Below are 24,264 nucleotides of genomic sequence, written 5' to 3'. Positions count from 1 at the left end.
GATCCAAACACTGATTAGTGTATATCTGGTACGAACCACGGGTTAGGCATTCCGTACAGTGGAGTGATTTCCGTGAAAGAAGTCAGTGATGGTTTGCTGAAAAGTGGTTGCCTCCGACAGGACTTTGCTCTGTCGAGTAATGAATGGTGAGATGATCGTATGAGTTTTAAAGGCGGTGTTTCTTTCACCGTTCAAAAGGTGGAGCAGCCTCAATACGCTGAAGACGATTGCAAAGTATATATGTTGGATACGTCGAAGGGGTTTACTCGTCCCGGTGTTGTCAGACTGAACGATTTGTTTTGAACGTACGTGTGGGCGCTGCTTGGTGCGCTGTCGCAAACGTGTTCCGGCATCGTGGGTCAAGGGACGGCTTACGACGCACAGAAACAGTTCGTGTCGAAGGTTGAGGACGCCATCGCCAGACCGGAGGATTTACCAAGTGCCCTCCGACATTACCAGGACACGTTGGAATACGCCCTGTCGAAAGTCGACTACGAGTTCGGCGTGGGACTGTACATGGCTCCGAGCGACATGCGACTGAGCATCCACAAAGTGGTTGGCTACAACAATGAAATCGTCAGTGCGACTGCCGATCAAAAGTTGGACATCAATCCTGATGTCAACGTGAGTCGAGTCCAACCACCCACGCATACCGGTGAAACGGGGATCGATTTTTTTGTCAGTAGCTGGTTATATGGCTAGTGTGACTGGCCAGTGTGGACAAAGTGTGGACAAAGCGAGAGGTTTTCTCGTACGGGAGTGCATGAGATCGATGCCCGGAGCATCTTTCACTCGCAGTATCCCTTTATGATCGAGTTCAAACTTGGAAGGATCGCGATAAAGAGGAGCTATATTTTCTTTTTACACCAGGACATCGTAATAATCATCTACGGTCGTTTTTAGCAGATCATCGCCCATGTTCCCTTGCACGAACGAGGTTACCTCATCGTTGAGCAACTGGGTTCTACCGTCCCCAAAAAATCGTCCATGGGAATATCGTCGGCCATGATTATTTATTTATTGAACATATAGTATATATTTGTCGCAATACGGACGAAAATTCAATCCTTACCGAAAATTGAGAGAACCGTTAGCGGTCAAAGCCGTGCGTCAATCCGTGACGATCATCAACAATCCGAGCACGATTGATGAAAAACAAACGCTTTTGGTGCGCTTTCCCAACCTCGGCTAGAACGACGTCATCAGTCCGGGGACTGGATGCGCAGCTTAATATACAAGATGGAAGATTCATGCAAGCCATCTATTGATATGGAACTGCCCCTGGATCCGCATTACGCCATCGTGTGCGGTAAGACGGGGTGCGGTAAAACAGCTTTCGTGCTGGACCTGCTGGAAGGATACTATCAGGACGCGTTTGATCACAGCGTCATTCTCTGCCCGATGTTGCGGGTGAACAAGACGTACACGGAGAGAGCATGGGTGATGACGGACCCGGACGTGCACAAGGTGGATCCTGGAACGCGTCTGCATGACTGGTTGACCGCTTATCACGGTAAATTGAAAGGGGAGTCGACGCTGTTTCTCCTGGACGACTGCAGTGCCAACAAGGACATGGTAAAAAAACGAGACATGCTGTCGTACCTGGCCTTCTCGGGCCGGCACACGAAACACAGCGTTAGGGTGGACAAAGCGAGAGGTTTTCTCGTACGGGAGTGCATGAGATCGATGCCCGGAGCATCTTTCACTCGCAGTATCCCTTTATGATCGAGTTCAAACTTGGAAGGATCGCGATAAAGAGGAGCTATATTTTCTTTTTACACCAGGACATCGTAATAATCATCTACGGTCGTTTTTAGCAGATCATCGCCCATGTTCCCTTGCACGAACGAGGTTACCTCATCGTTGAGCAACTGGGTTCTACCGTCCCCAAAAAATCGTCCATGGGAATATCGTCGGCCATGATTATTTATTTATTGAACATATAGTATATATTTGTCGCAATACGGACGAAAATTCAATCCTTACCGAAAATTGAGAGAACCGTTAGCGGTCAAAGCCGTGCGTCAATCCGTGACGATCATCAACAATCCGAGCACGATTGATGAAAAACAAACGCTTTTGGTGCGCTTTCCCAACCTCGGCTAGAACGACGTCATCAGTCCGGGGACGGCTCGCCTGTCCTTCCAGATTAGGTTGGAATCTGAGGATGATAAGCAAGAAATCGTGGGGAACCTGGGTCGTGCCATCGTGAAGAAAACGACCATCAAAATCAGCGGAAATGAAATTTTGAGCATCGACGACAGCGACGTGTTCTTCAGCTACACGGACCTCTGGAGAACTGCGATCGAACGGGAAAACATGAAGTCCATCCGAGTGTCCTTCGATTCGGTTGCGCGTGGGGTACGGTTTTGACCAAGCCAAACTCACCGCGATGGCGAAAAAACACGTGGCCATCGCCGAGGCGTTCGGGAACCGATTTTGCATCCCACTCGACTTCAAGTTGCTGGAGGGTCACATGCCATTTTATCAAGCCGCGGTGGGCGACAGGCTTAAGTACGAACTCATGTTTAACAATTACACTCACGTGATCGTGATGGAGAGCGGCGAGGAGGGTCGCTACACCATCGACAATATTTCGCTGGAGTTCGACAAGGTGACGAATCCCGAATTGGCTCAACAGATTTGCAACCACTATTCAGCCATCCTGTACGATCGCATGCTGCTTCACCGGAAGATCGTCGCAAACAAGAACGACACGCTGTGAAATATCAATCTGAACGTACCCTCGCGATCGATGAAGGGCATTTTGATCAGGGTCCTGAAAAGTACTGGAACGTCGAGATTACGAAAGTGGAGGTGACCGTGCACAACCAGCTGTTCAGCCAAGGCTTGCACGCTTACCATCAGTGGGACGAGATCCCAAAGTTACCGGCGATCAAGCGCCCGCCGGAAATCAACGATCTTCAAGGACCTCGGTCTCGCCTAAGTGTCAGTAGGAGAGTACCCGGTGACCAAGTACGCACTGTGGCTGGACAAGCGATCCACGGACGACGATCGACTGCACTGCAGCGGGCGCCGCATTGAGAATGGCAGCGAGGGGATCACCATCCAAATGGCCAAGAAGGCTAAATTAAATTTATGTTTGTACGTGATCATGGATGCGCAGCTTAATATACAAGATGGAAGATTCATGCAAGCCATCTATTGATATGGAACTGCCCCTGGATCCGCATTGCGCCATCGTGTGCGGTAAGACGGGGTGCGGTAAAACAGCTTTCGTGCTGGACCTGCTGGAAGGATACTATCAGGACGCGTTTGATCACAGCGTCATTCTCTGCCCGATGTTGCGGGTGAACAAGACGTACCGGAGAGAGCATGGGTGATGACGGACCCGGACGTGCACAAGGTGGATCCTGGAACGCGTCTGCATGACTGGTTGACCGCTTATCACGGTAAATTGAAAGGGGAGTCGACGCTGTTTCTCCTGGACGACTGCAGTGCCAACAAGGACATGGTAAAAAAACGAGACATGCTGTCGTACCTGGCCTTCTCGGGCCGGCACACGAAACACAGCGTTAGGGTGCTGACGCTAAAATTCAACGCGGTGCTCAAAGACCTAACGGAGCAGGCACGATGGAAGGCCCTGTTTCACTGCAAGGACAGGGATTCGTTCGAGGAATGCTTAAGAGAAAACGTCGTGATTCCGAGCAAACAAGAATGCAACCGCGTGAAAAAACAGCTTGCCGAAACGAAACACGCCAAACTCCTATTGAAAACGGACCAACCTGTAGCATATAAAGGTTGCTAGCTTAAGCAAACTGTAGCAAACTTAAGCATAATTCTAGCAAAAAATACTAAAAAAATACGCCACATTATAGCTCGCATGTTCGAAATTTTCGTGGCGTGTCACTTGACTATCCTATCGCTGTGCTTCGCGTTCTATTTTATTAGATTTAAACATAGTTTGCTATATTATAAGATGGAGTGCAACGAACTGCTCGAGCAAATGATGGAGAATAAACATGACACCAAGCGGGAGAGACTGTTGGCGCTGGCGGTCTGGCAAAGCCAAACAATACTTCAGTGGGGAGTTTGCTGGCCACCTTGCTGGAAGACACCAATCCGGTCGAGTTGAGCTGACTGTTGTACAGTCAATCGAACCATAAGGGAAAGAAACATTTCTACGAACGATGCCTGCACTTACAACAATCGGCTCAGACTTTTGATCCACGCATAGTGATATCGGTCACCTTTTTCGATGAGAAATAAATTGATTCTGCGCACATCATCGGGCCTGGAGCTGATTCAGGGCACGATCGTCATATTACCTTCGTGGCCGTAGACTTTGATGGCTAAACGGTTTTGTTTTTCCACCTTTGTCATTTGAGAGATGGGTGTGGGTGCGTCTATATCGTCCAAGTTCAGCGGGGATAGCTCGAAGGTCTGTTCGCCACTTTAGAATCAGCGGGGAATATGGCAGTTCTCACCGCCCGTCTTAAGCAGTGATCGTCGTTGTTTTTAACGTTCACAATGGCGTTTTTATTCTTGTAATATGGAGGCAAGTCTAGGTTCGATCCGCCTCTGAACGGTATGTAGCTCGCTATATCTAGGTAGATGGTATCGATTTTGTCCACCACCCATTCGGAGCCTCTATTGGTACATTTTTCCAACGATTCTTGTACGTGTTGCAACGACGTATCGAGGGTCGAAAAGGGATGGAGTGGGTTGAAGTACGACTTCCTGCTTGCCTCGGAAATAAGGCTCGAGGTGCTCGGTGCTACCGTCCGTCTGAAGTTTTTGAAGCGGCACTTTAAGGGTCAACTGGTATTTGATGCTTTTCAAATCATTTAATTCTTCGAGAGGTTTACTGTTGATTAAGGGTTTGATTTTATCGGTATCGATATTAGAATCGATCACCGTTTTCCAGCCTCTCAGCTACTTACCCTCTGCGTGGTCCGTCGGCACGAATCTCAACTCGACCGGCTCGGTGTCTTCCAGCTATGTGGCCAGTTGGGATTTCCTCATGCGAGAGTAACCCTACAAACCATTTTTTGTAGCGAGGTATCGAGGGTCGAAGGGATCGAGTCGGATTGAAGTACAACTTCCTGCTTGCCTCTGAAATAAGGCTTGATGGACTCGGTACTGCCATCCGTCTGCTGTTTGTTGGTCTCACACGGTAGGGGGTTTGACATATTTCATGTCGAGCAAGGTGAGCAGTTGGGCTTTCCTCATGCGAGAATAACCCACCAATCCACGTTTTTTCGCCATTGCTTTGAGTTTGCCGACGGTCGTCATGATTGCTATATCAATGTGCGAACATTTAAAAAAAAATAAAAATAATTGTATTCAAGTGCGAAGTCAAATGTCTAATAGGCTGTTCAATCAAGGGAGGTAACTCTGTCAGCCTTCTCTCTGAAATGAAGTGCACGTAAAATCTTTTTTAATTTTTTTTTTATTCTGAGGAGTCGGTTACGTTCGTTGAGATAATCTCTTTTTGTCAAGTAGATGAGATGACCTCGGACCACGTCCGCTCCGTGGGCTTTGCAACGACGATAATGACATTTCACGCCAATCCCGCACACTTCGCACTTGTAGTTGGCGAAACCCTTTCTGATGGACACCATGTGGATGCCGTAATAGTCTGTGGTGCATTTCCTGTCGCAGGTTTCGGTTTTTCTGAGAAGCACGTACTGACACTGAAACGGTGCGCATCGACCCATCTTTATACACATGTAAATATATTTTATACACATAAATAAATATTTTAGTCTAATTGTTTGGCGATCCATATGGTGGCAGCTGCTCCTAAGGCCACAAAAATCAACTACCGGTCTTGCTGTGTCTTGGGAAGGGTGTATTACTGTGAGAGGGTGGGTTCGTCGCCGAGGGGGTCGAGCCTTTTGCCGGTAAGCAGGTGGTATTGTTGCATGGCGTCATCGACGTCCTTGAACGTTCGAAGTACGTGGTTTTCACGTTGGAGTTGGGCGTTGATGAAATCGATCCTTTCCATGCGTTTTTACGCATTCTCGGTTTGCGCTGCCTGCAGTTGCTCCACGGCCAAATCATTTGTAATCGGGAAAAGAGATAATTGCTCCCCGAAAAGGCTAGGGCGTTGACTAAGGCCCCGCCGGGCATGATCGCCACCGTGGCTATGTTTATATGTACGTTATTTAATTTTTATTTCAATATGTTTTCCGGAATGATGCCTTGCTTGACGAGCAAAAGAAATCGGGTTTGGGTGCTGGTTGTTTGGTGATCATTTTGCTCAATCGATTGAGCCTATGGCCAGCCCGCTGATCACGGCGCGTGATACGCGTCGTTGACGAACGTTTTTCCATCGGGGTTGGACATGGTGTGTATATATAATTTTTTTTATTTTTTTTCAAAATTATAACATGATATGAGGACTTACTTCTAATTGAGAAGCTGCCAGTGTTGCTGCCAGTGTTGCTGCTGCCGGTGTTGATGCTGCCGGTTTGAATTTGTACAGCGATGCATAACGGCGATGCATGCCGCCGCTACGGCGTACGGGACCCATTCACATTTTTTTTCTGCTGTTTCGCCAGCCCGCCTTTGCGACCCAGCGGCTATTTTTTTGGAATTCTTTTTTTCAGGTGACGGTCTTAATCGGTTCCTCCTCCGTCGTTGGTGGTTGTTCTGGGACAGGTTCCGTCGGTGGTGGTTGTGGTTGTTGTTCCTCCATCTTGTATAATAAGGTTTATATTTTTTTCTTTAAATTGGCAATGCTTCGCCGTGATAATGGCCGCGGTCAGAGGAGCCAGCAGCATCCTGTATCGATGAAACATTTCGCAGCTGACGTTGCTAAAAGCGTGGTCGATGAACGGATCTTTCTCGAGGTCCCCACCGAAGTATTGTTTGGCTTTGCCACCGACCGTCAGCGCCGTCTCTCCCGCTTGGTGTCGTGTTTATTCTCCATCATTTGCTTGCGCAGTTCGTTGCACTCCATCTTATAATATAGCAAACTATTTTTAAATCTAATAAAATAAAATCCCATGTATGCGAAGCACAGCAATAGGAAAGTCAAGTGACATGCCACGAAAATTTCGAACATGCGAGCTATAATTGGCGTAATTTTTTTGGCTAGAATTTTGCTTAAGTTTGCTACAGTTTGCTTAAGCTAGCGAACTTTATATGCTACAGGTTGGTCCGTTTTCAATAGGAGTTTGGCGTGTTTCGTTTCGGCAAGCTGTTTTTTCACGCGGTTGTGTTCTTGTTTGCTCGGAATCACGTCGTTTTCTCTTAAGCATTCCTCGAACGAATCCCTGTCCTTGCAGTGAAACAGGACCACCCTTCACGCCTGCTCCGTTAGGTCTTTGAGCACCGAGTTAAATTTTTGCGACAGCACCCAAACGCCGTGTTTCATGTGCAGGCCGAGAAGGCCAGGTACGACAGCGTGTCTCGTATTTTTACCATGTCCTTGTTGGCGCTGCAGTCGTCCAGGAGAAACAGCGTCGACTCCCCTTTCAATTTACCGTGATAAGCGGTCAACCAGTCATGCAGACGCGTTCCAGGATCCACCCTGTGGACGTCCGGGTCCGTCATCACCCACGCTCTCTCCGTGTATGTCTTGTTCACCCGCAACGTCGGGCAGAGAATGACGATGTGATCGAACGCGTCCCAATAGTATCCTTCCAGCAGGTCCAGCACGAAAGCTGTTTTACCGCACCCCGTCTTACCGCACACGATGGCGCAATGCGGATCCAGGGGCAGTTCCATATCAATAGATGGCTTGCACAAATCTTCCATCTTGTATATTAAGCTGCGCATCCATGATCACGTACAAACATAAATTTAATTTACCGGCGGTTTGAGTCTTCTTGGCGATTTGGATGGTGATCCCCTCACTGCCGTTCTCGATGCGAAGCCCATTGCCGTGCAGTCAATCGTCGTCCATGGATCACATGTCCAGCCACAGCGCGTACTTGGTCATCAGGTACTCTCCTACCAACACGTAGGCGAGACTGAGGTCCTTGACGATCGCGTTGATTTCCGGCGGGCGCTTGATCACCGGTAACTTTTGGATCCCGTCCCACTGATAGTAAGCGTGCATGCCTTGGCTGAACAGCTGGTTGTGCATGCCCTCGACGGTCACCTCCACTTTGGTGATCTCGACGTTCCAATACTTTTCGTTGACCCTTTGAAACGACAGAAATTCTTCCACCGGCAGGATCAAAATGCCCATTATCGATCGCAAGGGTACGTTCAGATTGATATTCCACAGCGTGTCGCTCTTGTTCGCGAAAATCTTCCGTTGACTCAGCATGCGATTGTACAGGATGGCTCACGTGCCCAAATACTGGTTGCGAATCTGTCAAGCCAATTCCGGATTCGTCACCCTGTCGAACTCCAGCGAAATATTGTCAATGGTGTAGCGACCCTCCTCGCTGCTCTCCGTCACGATCACGTGAGTGTAATCGTTAACGTGAGTTCGTACTTCAGCCTGTCGCCCCGCGAGGCTTGGTAAAACGGCATGTGACCCTCCAGCAACTTGAAGTCGATCGGGATGCAAAATCGGTTCCTGAACGCCTCAGCTATGGCCACGTGTTTTTTCGCCATCGCGGTGAGTTTGGCTTGGTCAAAACCGTATCACACGCGCAACCGAGTCGACGGACACTCGGACGGACAAATCCCTTGATAATACCCAGCGTTAACTTCTTGTACTGTAAGAACAGAAAAGATTCAGTTTTACCGTCGTTGTACTTTTCGTGTTTCACCAGAACAGTTTTCCACAGCGTCGAAGGACGTTTGCCTTGAATATTGCCAGTTGTGCTTTTCTGATCGAGAAGAATGAAGGGGAATGATATTCGGTAATTTCAAGCCCGTCATGGTGGTTTGGGGTAATAATTCGAACGATGTAAACCCTAGTGTTCTTGCTAAGGGCCTACCGAGTCTTATGAGATCATTCCCGCTGGTTAATGTCAGCATTCCATTAGATTCGTTCAGTGTGAGGTTGGCTCCCTGAGATTCATTCATTTCATCGTTCAGCGAACAAATGCTATAAGAACTGTGATGTAGCGGTCTTTATTGATGAAGAGCTTGTTGTTGTTTGTCTCGCTACTGATATTTGTCCATCGAGGGTAATATGTGAGATCGCAGAGAGCGACTTTGAGTTGCCCTGACATGTTATCGATAGTGTGAAGCAGTTGAATGGACTCACCACTCGGTATTCCCGGGAGCGCAACAAACATGTTGAATATACAAAGGTACTACATTATACATTCAATATGTCCATGCCGAAGTACATGACGCGAGTGTTTTATCCTAAAAGTGATCGCATAAGTGCAACTGAGGATTGTGGTTGATGCGGGTGGTTCCCATTTCTGAGCTCGGTTTATCAATATGTTTAAAAATTATAGATTGTCTGTCACAAATGTGAAAACGGTTTTCGAACCTGATTCTGGCAAAATTAACTCGACTTCGCCGTATGTTGTGTGACGATGGGGTGCGGCGTGAATTTGAACGGCACTCATCATGATCAACTGAGTCAGTCCTTGTTCTTATTTCATGTTTACTACCAGATCAGGCACATCGTAAAAGAAAAAAGCGTGGAACGCATCTGATAATCTGTACGATCGGCATGCATATGAACATGTTTGTGGTAAATTTAACATTGATCCGAAGACTGATTGGAGTTTGCCGGGCATGAATCATGGTTTGGGTATTCCATACAGTGGAGCACTCCCTATTAGAAAATTAAGAGAAGATCTAGTGAAAAACGCCATAGTTAACCATTACATGGCTGTTTCGGATAATGAATTTTTCATGCCATTAGTTAGACCTATTCTGGAAATTACATACAGTGGAGGAAAAACTGTTAAAGAACTCAGCGATCATTAATTGAAAAGAGGTTTACTTTGACAGGTCTTTGCTCTTTCGAGTAATGAATGAAGAGATGATCGTATGAACTTTAAGGGTGGTGTTGCTTTCCCTGTCAAAAGGTTGACCAACAAAACGACTCCGTAGACGGATGGAACAAATTGATGTTAGATACATCGAAAGGGTTTTCTCATCCTGGTGTTGTCAGATTGGATGATTCGATTCGAATGTACATGTGGGTTTTTCTTGGTGCTCGGGCACAAACTCATTCCAGTATTATAGGTCAGGGGACGGCTTTCGACGCGCAGAAACAATTCCTGTTGAACGTCAAAGATGTCATCGCGCCAGTCCTGTCGATCTTCCAACAGCCATTGAGTGTTATCAAAATAGAGAATATCGTATGAACTTTATCCCATGATCGTATGAACTTTAAGGGTGGTGTTGCTTTCCCTGTCAAAAGGTTGACCAACGAAAAGACTCCGTAGACGGATGGAACAAATTGATGTTAGATACATCGAAAGGGTTTTCTCATCCTGGTGTTGTCAGATTGGATGATTCGATTCGAATGTACATGTGGGTTTTTCTTAGTGCTCGGGCGCAAACTCATTCCAGTATTATAGGTCAGGGGACGGCTTTCAACGCTCAGAAACAATTCCTGTTGAACGTCAAAGATGCCATCGCGCCAGTCCTGTCGATCTTCCAACAGCCATTGAGTGTTATCAAAATAGAGAATATCGTATGAACTTTATCCCATGATCGTATGAACTTTAAGGGTGGTGTTGCTTTCCCTGTCAAAAGGTTGACCAACGAAACGACTCCGTAGACGGATGGAACAAATTGATGTTAGATACATCGAAAGGGTTTTCTCATCCTGGTGTTGTCAGATTGGATGATTCGATTCGAATGTACATGTGGGTTTTTCTTGGTGCGCAGGCTCAAACTCATTCCAGTATTATAGGTCAGGGGACGGCTTTCGACGCTCAGAAACAATTCCTGTTGAACGTCAAAGATGCCATCCCGTCAATCTTCCAACAGCCATTGAGTGTTATCAAAATACACTGGATAATGCCAGTTCAAAAGTCGACTACGTTTTCGGAATAGGGTTGTATATGGCCCCGAGTGACATGAAACTGAGAGTGAATAGAGTGGTAGGTTATAATAAAGCCATTGTCACCGCCATGAGTCAGCAAGCACGTCAGTGACATCACTCCACCCATAAATACCAGTGAAATGGGAAGAGTGAAACCACAACCGGAGCTAACCGTTCAACCCACACCTATACCACACCTATCGGCAACACATCGATTGTAAAAAATAGGGCTGCAACGAATACACTATGTGGCGAATATGATACGTATCATGAATATTGTGTAACGAATACGAATAATTATTCACGAATACAATATTGTAGTTAAATGATTGATGTACAATATGGAATGCCCATATTGACAGTTTTGATTTGTAACAGCCATAACCAGTGATCTCATGACACTCAAATTTGGTATGTAATAGTTATAGTTGACAGTACCATGTGCGGCCTTGGCACTACTGCAAGGCTAGTACATATTCCATTTTTGCATATCTCACTTTCCAAAAGTACACAAGGGTTCAAGTAAAACGTGCTCCCTTAAAAAAATCCTAAATATTCGTTAATATTCGGTTCTGGTGACCACGAATAACGAATTGAATTAATGAAGGGCTACGGTTCGATTCACCGAATATGTGAGTGAATCGTTACAGCCTTAGTAAAAAAGCGCTTGTGGTCGGTGGGATCGCAGTCGGGTTGTTCCTTATATGCTTAAAAACTCTTTAGCGGTGACGTACAACAGACCGGTCCGAAATTCATAGGCAGCGCCCAGTTTATGCTATCATCCCGCGACAGTTTAGTGAAGGCAGACAATCCAGATGCCTTCGCTATCACAAATGAATACACCGAAGTGTCCACCCAACCGTTATTGCTAAGGAAGGGTGTTTATTTCTAGAAGTACATGGATGATTGGTCTAGATTCACCGAAACACAATTACCTCTCATCGACTGCTTTTATAGTCACTTAACCGGATCAGACATAACTGCCCTGAAACTAGACTGCATGCCTGAAGCTAGGCTGTCAGAATTTAAACGACTACCACGATTTCTACTTGAAAACAGATGTATTACTGCTCGCTGATGTAATCGAAATCATCTGATAGACCTGCTTGAAACAATAGAGCCTTGACCAGCATGGTAATTCTCAGGTCCTGGTCTCTCTTGGGATGCCTTGTTAAAAATGATCGTTGTGTAATTGGAACTTTTGACGGATAACCATATGCATCTGTTCATTGAGAAAGATCTGAGAGGTGGGTTTTCGATGGTTGCTAAGCAACATGCCAAAGCTAATAATAAATATATGAAAGGCTATGAATCGACTAAACAGCCAACCATATATTCTATCTCAATTCCAATAATCTGCACGGCTGGGCCATGAATCAGCCTTAACCCACTGGAAAGTTTGAGTGGGTGCAGCATGACATCGATATCATGAGTGTCCCTAAAGATTCAAACAAAGAGTACATACTCAGAGTGGACTTGGACTATCCCGTAGAAATACATCAATCCCACAACAGTTATGCACTAGCTCCTGAGAGGTTGATGGTGAATAAAGACTTGATGTGTGATTATTAACAAAACTAGTTAGCTCAGGTGGCTAGGTAGCTCAGGTGGAAAAACTCGTACCCAACTTGATGGATAAGAAAAAATACATTGTACATTATCGTAATCTGCAGTTGTATCTGGCGTTGGGAATGAAGCTGAATAAAATACGTAGGGTTCTCGAGTTTGATCAAAGTCCTTGGATGGAGCTTTACATCAGGCTGAACACGGATTTATGAAAGCGGGCTACCAGTGATTTTGAAAAAAATCTCTTTGAACTCATGAACAGCTCCGTCTTTGGTAAAACTATGGAAAATTTAAGAAAACGTGTGAATGGGAAGTTAGCTAGATCGAATGAGGAAGAAAAACTTAATAGCGAGCCCTGCCTTTAATAGAAGTAAAATATTCAACAATGACTGGGTGGCATTGCACAGGAACAAAAGTCACATCAAATTCAACTGACTGGTCTACGTGGAGATGAGTATTCTCAACTTATCCAAACAGTTAATGTACGACTTTTACTACAATGAACTCTAGAAGCAATACTGTGATGGATGTGAATTGTTGTATACCGACACCAATTCGTTGCTCTTAGAAATTTGTACGGAGGACATGTACGAGGACATGGTGAAACACATCCACCTGTATGATATGAACGATTATCCCCCAGACCATGCCCTACACAGCCAAGTGAACAAAAAATCACTTCGAAAAATGAAACATGAATGCTTCAAGACCCTGATTGAGGAGTATGTTGGCTTAAGGCCTAAAATGTATTTCATCAAGAAAGCTGACAGCGGTAAAATCAGAAAGGTGAAAGGCGTGAAGAAATATGTGGTGAAACAATAAATCAAACATCACCAATTCAGAGGCCCTGTTCAAGAAATGAACGTTCAAACATGAAATGAATGCATTGAGAAGTGATAAGCATAGGATATACGGGATAAGGTTAAACAAAACATCACTGTCACCCATGGACATGAAAAGATGGATTGCTCATAATGGTGACACGACTTATGGACACAGTTGTATTAAAGGGAAAGTATCATGAATAAATAGTGGATAAAATTTGCTATTGGATACTGGGATATTGGAAAGGCACAGGCACCATCCCCAAGTTTGCCGAAGCCCGGAAAGTCACTGAAGATGCCACTAAGGCATGGTTGAAGAAACAGGCCCTATGGCAAGTCAAGTTGCTGGCTCCCAGACCTTCAAGATCACTATCAACACACCTATTTTTGCTTTGTCTTCCAGGACATTCATTACCAGTGGAAAGTTTTCCAGTTTGGCATTTCCACAGCCTTATGGCTATTTGCCTGCCTCAAGAAACCCATCATACGGTTCCTTCATCACAGATGATCACATCGTGACTCATTCAGATGCTAAATTACATTTCACCTCCCAGTTAGTGTATCAACTCAAGTGGATTGTCAACATAAAAAAGTCGGAACTAGTTTTGTCTCAATGGCTCCAGTTAATTGGGGCAGTTTTCACCACTTGATTTGGGTAGATGGTCCAAGAGACAGCATTTAGTTCCACTGGCACTCTGACAGTTGAGGACCATGTGAGAGTGGCAAGTCTTTCTGGGTCTTCTGAAGCCTGCCTAGGCTCTCACTCTCAGAGGGCAACTATTTCTACAGGCAGATGATCTTCATTTCAAGATTCTGCTGCCAATGTCTCTACATCAGCATCTCAGTGGTGGCTGCTGGAGTCAAACATCTGTGACAGAGTTTGTATGGCCCCATCACCTTGTGGATGCTTCCTTGAAAAGTTGGGGCACTCATCTTCTTGATGAAACATGGTAGGGCTGTGGTCAACAACCATCAGTCCCTCCACATTAATGACATGAAAGACGAAGTCGTGTTTCTAGCAGTATCAAACTTCATTCAACCAGCCTCATGACTTTGGGCAGACAACATGACACTAGTCTGGTACAGGATGGATTCAACTATCTCCAACCGAATGGATACTTCATCTACAGATCTTTATCTGTGGTTCAGGTGAATCTCTTTGCGTCTCAGTTCCCTACCCATCTTCTGATGTTTGTATTTCCTATTCCAGACCTATTAGAGTGGTATCATGATGCATTGGTGGTCTCCTGAGAAGTCCGTCCTCTGGTTCTACTACCAAGGGACAACCTGTTGGTTTATTCACACTCTGACCAGCTCCATTGGTCTCCACAGATGTTACTTTTGGCACTTTTGGTGCAAAGGCTATTCCACAAGAGTTGATAAAGCGTTTGCTTCACCTCATTCTATGTCCAGTTGTTCCCTCTATGATAACAAGTGGAAGATGTTTGAGGAGTGTTTAAACGTACCCTAACTATAGCTGCTTCACAAGTTGTGTCTGAAAATCTACAGCATCTTCCAGTTTCAATGAAGCTGAAGGCTTTCGATGTGCCCGGCAGTCTTGTACCAGTGGTCACAAATAACTAGATTTTTGCACCTAGCTCTCCATCTTTGGATCTCTCTGTGGTTCTGAATGATCTTGCATCAGCAGATTGTGAACAATTTAGGAGAAAACCGATTTTGAGCATGTTACACTCAAGACTTGCTACAGTGGCATCAATGACCATCTCCTTCTGGATTATGTTCATCGCTGTCTTTCATTGTTTACTGCTTTTGAAAGTCTAACACAACCTTCGAGTCACACTACCAACAGGCGCTATTGTGCAGGATTTGCACCAGTTTGGTTGGGCCCTTTTTTGTTGGCACAGATAAAAATCATCTACACAGGACAAGGTCACAAGTCAGTTTGATGTCTTGTAATTACAAGTAGAATTCTGTTAATCTTTGATTGATTTGAATATTATTGCTCCTTATTTGCTTACAATGATCAACTTTTGTGATCTGTGGTTTGCATCAAATCATCTGTTAATGGATAGAGTCATGTTATCGGCACCAACACCAACACCAGATGGGGGTTGTGTATCAGCATCTACTGATCATGATACCCACTGACCTCTACTCTCACCAGCAATCATGTTAGGTTGAGTATTGGCATGCAGGAATGTTGTTCTATGCGAATTCAGTACTTCCTCTCATGAATACCTCAACTGCATGACTGTGAAGGAGGTCATGATATATGAGTTGCAAAACTTTTAGGAGAGATACCGAACTGTTCCACCTTACCACGGTATCTGTGTCTGTGGGAGGCAGTTATCTCATCCTTAGATTCTGGGACCAGTTCAAAATCCAAATTTCCCCGTCCCTTACCTTTGTCATTGTCATTGTCCTTTTCCAATAATATGGCAGGAGATCATGAAATAAATATGATTTGAAAATTTTACAGTAAAGTTTATTTTTATAATACTTGTCCTATCTCACACGATGGACACCCCATTATACACAATACAAGACTGTATCTGGTTCCAAAGGAGAGAATGAGTTCAGTAGGGAGTCACATGGTCAGCCAAGAGCAAAATGCATCCTTAGCACAGACTTCTTGTGATTGTCTACAACAACAGCTGGTCAGGGGTGTTGATTTGATTTAAACATATTTATTCAAGAGAATGGATTGGGTACAAGTTATTTCAACTTAGTGAAACCCTCTCCTATTTACTGAGCTTACATGCAAAAGTGAAACAAACTATATGAACAGGGATAGAAAGATATAAACAAAAGGAGAATAAGACAGTTAAAATAAAGTAATACATTGAATACATGAATTATTTAGATCATAAACATTATATCCAATTACTGAACCTTTGGAGTTTGATATGTATATTTAAACTTCTTTAAAATCTGAATATTGTCACTGTACAGAAGATCTGCACTGCCATTTAATAGTACCTCTAGGTTTGTTGGTGCTCTAATGCTACAAATTCTGCTAATATTTTGAAACATTTCCTGTCTGATATTAGAATACAAAGAACATTTTATGAAATAATGATGAGAATTTTTACAGGTAAATTTACAATTACATTCAGTGTTCTCTATAAGACCAATCCTATATAGATCATCATTTAATCTACTATTTGAATATCTTAGCTGGGTATGAATTACATTGAGTTTTCTATTACCACGGGGGTGCCTCTGAAAGGTAATATTAGAGTTTGGAAACTATTGCCAAAGTCATTTCCACTCAAAGGTGGAAGAACAAGGGAAAATGCTCTACATAAGATAGGATAAGTATTATAAATATACAATTTATTGTAAATTTTACAATTTTAACTTTTTGTGTCATGACAGAATGGAAGTATATCTGTATCGAACCATTCCAAACTGAAAGAGAAGATGAACTGTGTTTAGACCGAGGTTCTGTTGTTGAAGTTGTGGAGAAGAACCTTGTTGGCTGGTGGTTTGTCAGGTAAGTGTTACATGTTAAATACATACATTAAAAATTACAACGTAAAAATTAAACAAATTGAGCTTACTTGTAATTTCTTAAATTTGTCTAAATTTCTCAGTTTTTTTACTTCTGTTTTGATTCTACAATGGGTAAAACTAAAGGCACTAACTATATAGATTTGAGACATACGCAATGGCAGTTAAAAATGTCAAGACAGGAAAATGGCTGAGAAACCACTTCGGAGGTGTTAGATAGACAGTGCCAGCTGCATGGTCTGTTGAGAGTTCAACGACCGATCGACCAGAACCACTAGCCGGACAAATTGGATCGCACCAGTGATGGATATACCTGCACGGCCTTACCAGTACACACAAGGAGCTAACCGTTATTAGCAGACGCAGGGACAGCATGGGCAAAGTGAGCAGCAGAGCCTCTAACAGCTCCAACCATAGAGAGTCTTCACACCATCGTCCAGCTAACCTACTGGATTGGCATGCCAGATCAGGGCATTCTACTGGATCCATAGTTAGAATCACTGGGTTTAGCAGTGGATACCACAGATCTCAATGCAATTAGCTACACTTTGGCAGATAAGATTGATACCCTTGAGGTCCTTTTCTTGCATGCCATAATGCCGTTGCCAGAGCAGAAGGAGTTTGCGCCATAGATTCAGCATTCAGAGGCCTCTTTATTCAAGACTAGACCAAAACGTAAAGTACCACAGTCATCTGTCCAAACTAAGATCTCAAAGGACTGGAATCACAGTATCAGCTCTTTAAAGTATCCAGGCCGTCTAGGCCGTTCTGCACTGCTGGGGAAAGAATCTTTGTTGCCCTCACTCAACACAGGCTTCCAGGGATTTGCTGTAAACTCCCAGAGCATATTTCTATTGAAGAAAACACTGAGACCTGGATGAGTCTGTAGATGAGGTGTACACACTATCAACAACATTCAAGGCTTCAGTTACTGGTTCATCTTGGGTGTCAGAAAAATGTTACCACCCACTACAGCGGAGGACCCCTCCTCAGTTAATCTTGAGATAGCTGGAGAAACAGTCCGGATTTTACATGACTACCTGGACAGCATGACCAGGGCAGTCTTTGATTCTGAGCCCTCCTGGCAAAGCTATGGCACACTTTGTTACTTTGCAGGGATCATCAGCTGGACATTCATAACATGCTATACTCCCAGCCGCTAGAGAATATGCTATCTATTTTTTCCAATCTTTTTAATTGTCTAAATTTTTATTTTTAAAAGTTATTGTCCAAACAGTGATTCGAATCCCTGTGGTGAAAACCTCCAACTCACAGTTACTTTTGCCAGTGAGTACACAAACTAAAATGATATTTGATAGTTTCAATTTCTATATATTTATGTTGAAATTATATGAATGTATTTTGTTGTCGTTTGCTGTAAGTGAAATGATTTTTTGTCAACATGTTGCTGCAGTGCTCTTGCACTATCTGTTTTCTGTATAACAGACATCAAGTTTCGGAGGGATGGGTCCCCGCTACATATCTCTGTAAAATTAAAAACAACGGTCAAGTTGGTGAAGTGGAGATTAAAGGTACATCTTCAGACATCAGCAAACCTCAACAGAAAGAAGACACAAGCTTAGCTAATTCTTGGAAAGGTAGAGATACTATTGAGGAGACATCACTTGGTACAAAACAAGGTATCTTCAGCAAAGTGAAAAACACCAGATCTTCAAAGAAGGGAGGTAGTCTCAGACCACCACCACGTCAAGACTCATTTGAGGTCAGTATGTTACCACTCCATACAAATATTACCCTCTTGTCATTTTACTAGAAATCTGTATTGTCATTCATTGTAGCTTGCTCATTGTTCAATATAGTATTGTTACAAGTGTTTTTTTTTTGTTGTAATTTGTCATATCATTGATTCAGTGATAATTATTATGGGTCACAATGTTTAAATTTTTGAGTGTGGGTTGTGGGTCACATCTCACATCATATATGTTCAATGGTAATAGTATTTTGTAGCGGCACGCCTATTTGTTAGTACTTCTGGATTACCTGCCCTTGGCAATCTTTTGTTTATCTTGTTGACTTCTGCCTCTCCATGGGTGTTTGCGAATGTTCTGAGTTGATAATGATACAGCCACGCTTTGCTCGAATGTTCTACACACTGTGTCAGTATATATAAAGGCTGGTTGTTGTGTTGATATACACACCCAGACTTACACGCAACTTTATTATATCACTGGAGTTGTGTCATCGCCATCGTCTGACCCTACATTCAAGACTGACAGTGCGTGCCTGATGGCTCTCATTGTAAACAACCTTCAATTAGTATATCTGCTCTCACTGTAAATGTCAAGACTCTACTGAGTTAATATTTTATATTTGTGACCCATTACTTTAGATTTGTGACTCAATTGCATTGTACTAATATCTGTATTGTCATTCATTGTAGCTTGCTCATTGTTTGTTCAATATATAATTGAATATTTTAGACTTGTCCGTAACTGTAACAAAATTGGGGGCTCGTCCGGGAGCGAATTCAAATGACATTGAGACCTATTGTGAAATGTCTTTCAAATTTCTGCAATTTTGAACAAGTTAATTGTGAAAACAGCAAAATGGTGTTTAAACTTGGGAAGTTTCTTAAGTCAACTGAGACAGTCAGTGAATTGCGCAAATCAGATTTATTGCAAATTTCTGCACATTTCAAACTTGAGGCCAACCCTGCTATGAGGAAATTTCAGATTTTGAAAATTGTGTTGAATCACTATATTGATGAGGGACTTTTTGGACATGAAGTTTGGGAATGGTTGAAGAAGAATGTTCAGACCAATTGGAAATGAAAAAAATAGAAATTCAGTTACAAATTCAAAAAGAAGAAAATAGAAAACAGGAAGAATTAAAGAGGCAAGAAATAGAAATAGAATTGAGAAAATTTGAAATTGACAGAGAAATTGAACTGAAAAAGCTTGAAAACCCTTCTCCTCCCTCAAATTGTTCCTCTTTTGACATTGCAAGGCACGCATGACTGGTACCCCCTTTTAATGAGAAAGAAGTAGACAAATACATTCTACATTTTGAAAAAGTTGCTTTAAACCTCAAGTGGCCTAAGGAGTCATGTACTATGCTACTGCAAACTGTTTTGAAGGGTAAAGCTCAGGATGCTTATTTGGCCTTGTCGATACAGCAAAGCTCAGACTATGATCTTGTCAAAAAGACACTTTATAAAGCTTATGAGTTAGTGCCTGAGGCTTATCGTTAGAAGTTCAGAAATGCTCATAAAAGGGACAATGAGACTTTTGTAGAATTTGCAAGAGAAAAGGAAACTTTGTTTGACAGATGGTGTGGGTCTAAGGAAGTCACAGATTTTGATGGTTTGAGACAGTTAGTTTTGATGGAGGATTTCAAGCAGATTGTTCATTCTGATCTCAAGACTTATTTGGATGAACATAAGGTTGATGACTTACATGAGGCAGCGATGTTGGCAGATTATTATTGTTTGACTCACAAGAGTTCTTTTAGGTCTCCGGGTTATACCAAGTTTTCTGGCCAAAAGGGCTTTTCCCCGGGTAAGACTTCAGGACATGCAGGTTACAATGGTGTTAGAACAGGTTCAAATTCTCCTGACAAGCAGTCACATTCTTTTCAGTCTAAGCCTAAGACTTCCAGTGGTTCTGATTCAGTTTGTGCATATTGTAAGAAGCTAGGTCATTTGATTTCTGCATGGTACAAACTCCAGTGATAAAAATCAGGCTGCAGGTTCCCCAAATGCTTTTGTGTCTATCGCACCTAAGCCTTTCTTTCCAGGTGGTTCTGAGGAGAGTTTTATTTGTGAGAGTAAGTCTCCAGATTCTGTAGTTCGGATGGAGTATTTGCCCTTTGTTTCTAAAGGTTCTGTGTTGCTTATGGGAGATAATTCTACCCCATTATTATCTTGAGGGATACTGGAGCTCTTCAATCTCTGATTTTGAAGGATATTTTGCCTTTTTCTGATGAGTCTTCAGAGAACTCAGATATTTTGCTTCAGGGTATAGGTGGCAATTCTTCTGCTCCTCTCCATTTTGTGAATTTGACTTCAGATCTGATTTCTGGTAAGGTGAAAGTTGGTGTTCTTGACTCTCTTCTGGTTCCGGGTGTTGATTTGTTGATCGGTAATGATCTTATGGGGGCCAAAGTTGGTGCTGATCCCATTGTCACTGTTTCTCTGCAGAGTTCAGTTAGTACAGAAAAGTTGGAGGGTGAATTTCTGGGTATTTTTCCTTCTTGTGCAGTGACTCATTCAGTGTCGAAAGGCATTTCTTCCAAGACTTCTTTGCAGAATGATACCATTTATGATTTGTCAGATACTTTCATGGATCATTCTTTTTGTGAGGTAGAGGCTGATGACTTATTATCAAAGAGTAGTAACTCTTCAGGTCTTCTTGATAAGTCTGATAGTTTGTCAGGTGGTGATCACATTCTTTCCAGAGAGCAGCTTATTAGTGCACAGGGTGAGGATGTTAAGTTAAACTATGACAAAGTCAACAGAGAAATTTTATTCGTGGTGAGAAAGTGTTAGTCTTACTTACCATTCCTGGTCAACCACACAGAGCTAGATATCAAGGTCCATATGTTGTTGACAAAAAGGTTAGCGACACAGACTATGTCGTCCTGATGCCTGGCCGTCGTAAGCAAAGGAGGTTGTGTCATGTAAACATGATTAAGAAATACCATGACAGGTTAGAAACCAAACAGGTCAATTGTATTGCCACACTCTCCTCAGTTCCTGATTGTACTAAAGATAATGGTGAACATGTTGACAATATTGATGATGGTGTTTGCACTGTCGTGTTTGATAAAGTTCATTTGGGGTCGCATTAAACCGGAACTGTAATAAGTCGTATGGATAGCACAACTAGTGGACTGTGCAGTCGTACCTGTAAGGAACAACCAGTTGGCAGTAAAAAGTCATGGCCGAAACATGTGTTGAGTTTTCCCTCTGAGTCTGGGACTCAGGCCTGGATGTCCTGTCTGCTAAATACGACATGGTGTTAGGAGCGGCGCTATAAAGCATGAAGTTATCGACCTACGACTGCAAACTCGAGTCCAAGTGTGAGGAATTCCAATTATCGGGTCAGAAACTGTCGCATTCACTCACATGTGGCGTGTCCAATGACCGTGCATGAACAGTGGTAGTCTACACGAAGACGTGACACTCAGAGGTAGTATCAGTTGTTCGTAAATGTAGGTAATTTACTACATGGTTATTTGAGTGTTGTGAAGTTTTGACGCCAAGTACAAATTGGGAAGGTGACATTTTCGCCTGTAACAATAGTTTTCATGTAAAAGTATGGAAAATTTACATCCACCACCAGAGTTGGATTTTGATGTGGCTGATGGCAGATTAGCTGAAGGATGGAGGGGATGGAAGCATACTATGCAACTCTATATGAATTTGAGTCTAAAAGGAAAACCGGAAGAAGATGTTTGTGAGGCATTTTTGTATCTTATTGGTTCAGAGGGGAGAGATGTGTACAATTCATTTACTTTCTCAGAAAGTGAACAGGGAAAGATAGTACCACTGTTTGATAAATTTGAAAGTTACTGACACCTCGGCAAAATATCATTGTAGAAAGGCACAAGTTTAACACTTTAATTCTAGGCAAAGATGAAAACATTGAACATTTTGTAGCAGCTTTGAAACTGATAGCTAGAGGATGTAACTATGGAACTTTGGAAAATGAACTCATACGAGATAGAACAGTGTGTGGGAACAACTCAGACAGTATTCGAGAGAGATTGTTGAGAGAACATAACCTAACACTAGAGAAAGCTATCAATATTTGTCGAGCTGATGAGGAGTCAAAGAAGCAAGTCAGAAATCTACATGAAGAAACACAAGATGTTCATGGGGTTAGGAGAAAGAGCAGAAATAAGAACAAGAATGACAAAGGAAACTTAAAGGAACAATCTGATAGAAAGCCAGCTACTTTTCTCTGTAGAAATTGTGGGAATAAACTTGGAGTTAGACAGTGTCCAGCATATGGGAAAACTTGTCATAGATGCAAAAAATTACACAATTTTCAGAAGTGTTGCTAATCAAAGAAAGTGTTAGGTGTTGAAGACATTAACATTCAGCCTAATTGTTCAGACAAAGAAGAAGTTCTTTTCATTTGAGACAGAAACACAGGGAGAAGCTTGTTATGCCACTTTGCCAATTCAGGGTACAAATATCAAGTTGAAGATAGACACAGGCTCTCAAGCAAACATAATCACCTTGCAAGCTTTCAAGAAAATGGATGGTTATCAAGATATTCCCGTGAAGAAAACTAATGCCATTTTGACAAGTTACAGCAATGACATTATTTAATGTATTGGGAAGTGTAGTGTACCTTATGATAACAATGAGTTAGAATTTTATGTAGTTGACACAAAACAAATTCCAGTGCTCAGTTACAGGACATCAGTGGACTTAAAGTTGATCAAAGTGCTAAATGTAAATGTTTGTGACCTTGAATCTGAATTTTCACAAGTGTTTACAGGGATAGGATGTTTGGACAAACCTTATCATATTGAAGTGGACCCAACAGTGAATCCAGTTGTTGATGCTCCAAGAAGAGTACCAGTAGCTCTACACGAGATGGGTTGAAGAATGCTTTGGACGAAATGCTTAAGCAAGGAGTTATCAAGGAAGTGGATGAACCAACAGATTGGGTTAACTCAATAGTAATCGACTGAAGCCACATTCAGAGAAGTTGAGGATCTGTTTGGACCCTAAAGCAATTAAGCGTGAACATTTCCACATTCCGACCATAGAGGAAATAGTTACACGTCTGTCAGGGGCTAAGATATTCTCAAAAGTGGATGCAAACAGTTGCTATCACCAAATTCCTCTTGATGAGTCCAGTCAGTTACTTACAACATTTCAAACATCTTTTGGAAGGTACTGTTTCACTCGCATGCCTTTTGGAATTAAATCGGCTCAAGAAGTTTTCCAGAAAAGAATGTATGAATATTTCTATGATTAAGAATGAATGTATGAATATTTCTATGATATGAGTTGAAACAGATATTGATGATCTTTTGATTTGGGGCAGAACACATGAAGAGCATGCAGAAAACCTGAGAACTTGTCTGAGAAGATGTAGAGACATTAATATGACCCTTAACAAAGCCAAGTGTAAGTTCAGTGTGAAAGAAGTTCGATACATTGGTCACATCTTATCGGCTGATGGTGTCAAATCTCCCAGCATCAGACCAGAAGTTATCTGAAATCAGAAACGAATGTAGCAAGGATTCAGAAATAGAATTCTTGAAGCATGTGATTTTAGAAGGTTGGCCAGAAGAGAAAAATAGAGTATGTGAAGAAGTTCGGGAATACTGGCAGTACAGGTATGAACTATCTGAAATTGACGGAATAATCTTCAAAGGAAAGAAGATAGTGATTCCAAGATCTTTGAGAAGAGAAATGATGCAGAAAATACATGTGGGTCACATGGGGATAGAAAAATCCAAACAACGAGCGAAAGATGTGATGTTTTGGCCGGGAATGTCATCGCAGATCGCAGATTTCATATCACGGTG

General features: G+C 42.9%; 1 protein-coding gene across 4 annotated transcripts in view; it reads left to right on the top strand.

Annotated features, from left to right (window-relative positions):
* Positions 1-24,264, top strand: part of LOC124285576 (SH3 and PX domain-containing protein 2A-like) — a 235,953-nt gene that overhangs the window by 137,441 nt on the left and 74,248 nt on the right. For all 4 annotated transcript variants that reach the window (XM_046721831.1, XM_046721828.1, XM_046721829.1 and 1 more), the window contains 2 exons: positions 16,618-16,735; positions 18,199-18,475. In XM_046721831.1, the coding sequence (XP_046577787.1) occupies positions 16,618-16,735; positions 18,199-18,475 (395 nt within the window). The remainder of the gene's footprint in view (positions 1-16,617; positions 16,736-18,198; positions 18,476-24,264) is intronic.

The sequence above is a fragment of the Haliotis rubra genome, unplaced genomic scaffold (assembly GCF_003918875.1).
Source record: "Haliotis rubra isolate DU_JTF1 unplaced genomic scaffold, ASM391887v1 Scf363, whole genome shotgun sequence".
In the NCBI taxonomy this organism is placed as follows: domain Eukaryota; kingdom Metazoa; phylum Mollusca; class Gastropoda; order Lepetellida; family Haliotidae; genus Haliotis; species Haliotis rubra.
This window is presented reverse-complemented; position numbering and strand designations above follow the sequence as displayed.